The sequence below is a fragment of the Octopus bimaculoides genome, chromosome 11 (genome assembly GCF_001194135.2).
Source record: "Octopus bimaculoides isolate UCB-OBI-ISO-001 chromosome 11, ASM119413v2, whole genome shotgun sequence".
NCBI classification, from domain to species: Eukaryota; Metazoa; Mollusca; class Cephalopoda; order Octopoda; family Octopodidae; genus Octopus; species Octopus bimaculoides.
This window is the reverse complement of record NC_068991.1, coordinates 20985646-20986957: the sequence shown is the minus strand read 5'-3', so window position 1 is coordinate 20986957 and position 1312 is coordinate 20985646. Positions and strand designations below refer to the sequence as shown.

The window sequence follows — 1312 nt, the reverse complement described above, 5'->3', positions numbered from 1 at the left end:
ATATATAAAACAAATGATAAAAAGAGAAAATGGAATTTCCGAGGTCCTTTATTATTACGATCATTACGATCGAGATGGCGAATTGGCAGAATCGTTAGCGGTATTTCGCCAGTTGCTATGTTCTCAGTTCAAATGCCGTCGAGGTTGATTTTCCCTTTCATCCTTTCGGAGTCGATAAAATGAGTACCAGTCGAGCATTGTATAAGATTCAGCGCACTTACACATATTTGTATACATGCATACATAAATATATACACAACCCTCCCTGCGCATGCGTGGAAATTCTCGCCCCAGTCGGCAACATCAGTTCTCAGTTGTTACTCCTAGATTACAGACGTGTAGTACACGCTCTCTGGATTTTCGTTTTCACCGAACTCATCAAGCATAGGTACTGCATCAAGTTTTGCCAAAAGCTAGGTGATGCTCAAGCTTACACTATCCAATAAATTCAGCAGTCTTTTGGCGATGATACCAATGGCAGAACTCAGATTAAGGAGTGGTACAACCGCTCCAAACGTGACCGCACCTCAGTGGAGAGCAAGAAACACTGAGATAGGCCATCTGCAAGTCGAAGGAAGGAGCTGGTTGAGAAGGTTCAGTGAATAACCATGAAAGACTGTCATTTAACAATTCAGGAGATTGCTCACGAAGAGGAAATAAGCAGAGGATTTTGTGCATTCCATATTAACGGAGGATTTGTGCATGCAGAGGGCGCTGGCGAAATTCGTCCAAAGTGCTTAGTGCAACAGCAGAAGCAACTCAACGCGGAAATCGCCCAGGACATGCTGAACTATGCAAAGTACGACCCAGACATCATGAAGGCCATTATCACTGGTGATGGGACATTGGTTTATGGCCTCTGCTCGATGCGTTCTTTCATCTTCTATGAAAACGAAAACCCGAAGAGCGTAGAGCGTGCACTACACGTCTGTACTCTTGGTGTAATAGCTGGTACCTGATGCGGCCTACCAGTACCGAAACGTTTAAGCTTGTGCAGGAAGGGTAGTGCGACCTCCTACCCAGAAGATTTTGCCCAAACGCATTAGTTTGGGCACGAAAAAATTAAGTCAGATACATTTTTAACGCACCTCATTCTAGAAAATTACTCAGAAAAGGCATTTTAGATAAAATGAGATAATCACCTGCAAATAATTTCAGGAAACCTGCTGATAGTAATAATACTGTTGTGAAGGCTTTTGCGGAGAACATCGATATTTTATGTCCAAATCTAGCAAATGAATAAAAAAAATCTATTATGTTGGTTATATTTTCCTTTGTGTGTGCGTGTATATATATATATATACATATATAT

General features: G+C 41.5%; 1 protein-coding gene across 1 annotated transcript in view; it reads right to left on the bottom strand.

The window, feature by feature from the left end:
• The window catches only part of LOC106869206 (organic anion transporter 3), a 17281-nt gene that overhangs the window by 8513 nt on the left and 7456 nt on the right, over positions 1–1312 (bottom strand). The window contains exon 3 of the mRNA XM_014914854.2: positions 1143–1228. Within this exon, the coding sequence (XP_014770340.2) occupies positions 1143–1228 (86 nt within the window). The remainder of the gene's footprint in view (positions 1–1142; positions 1229–1312) is intronic.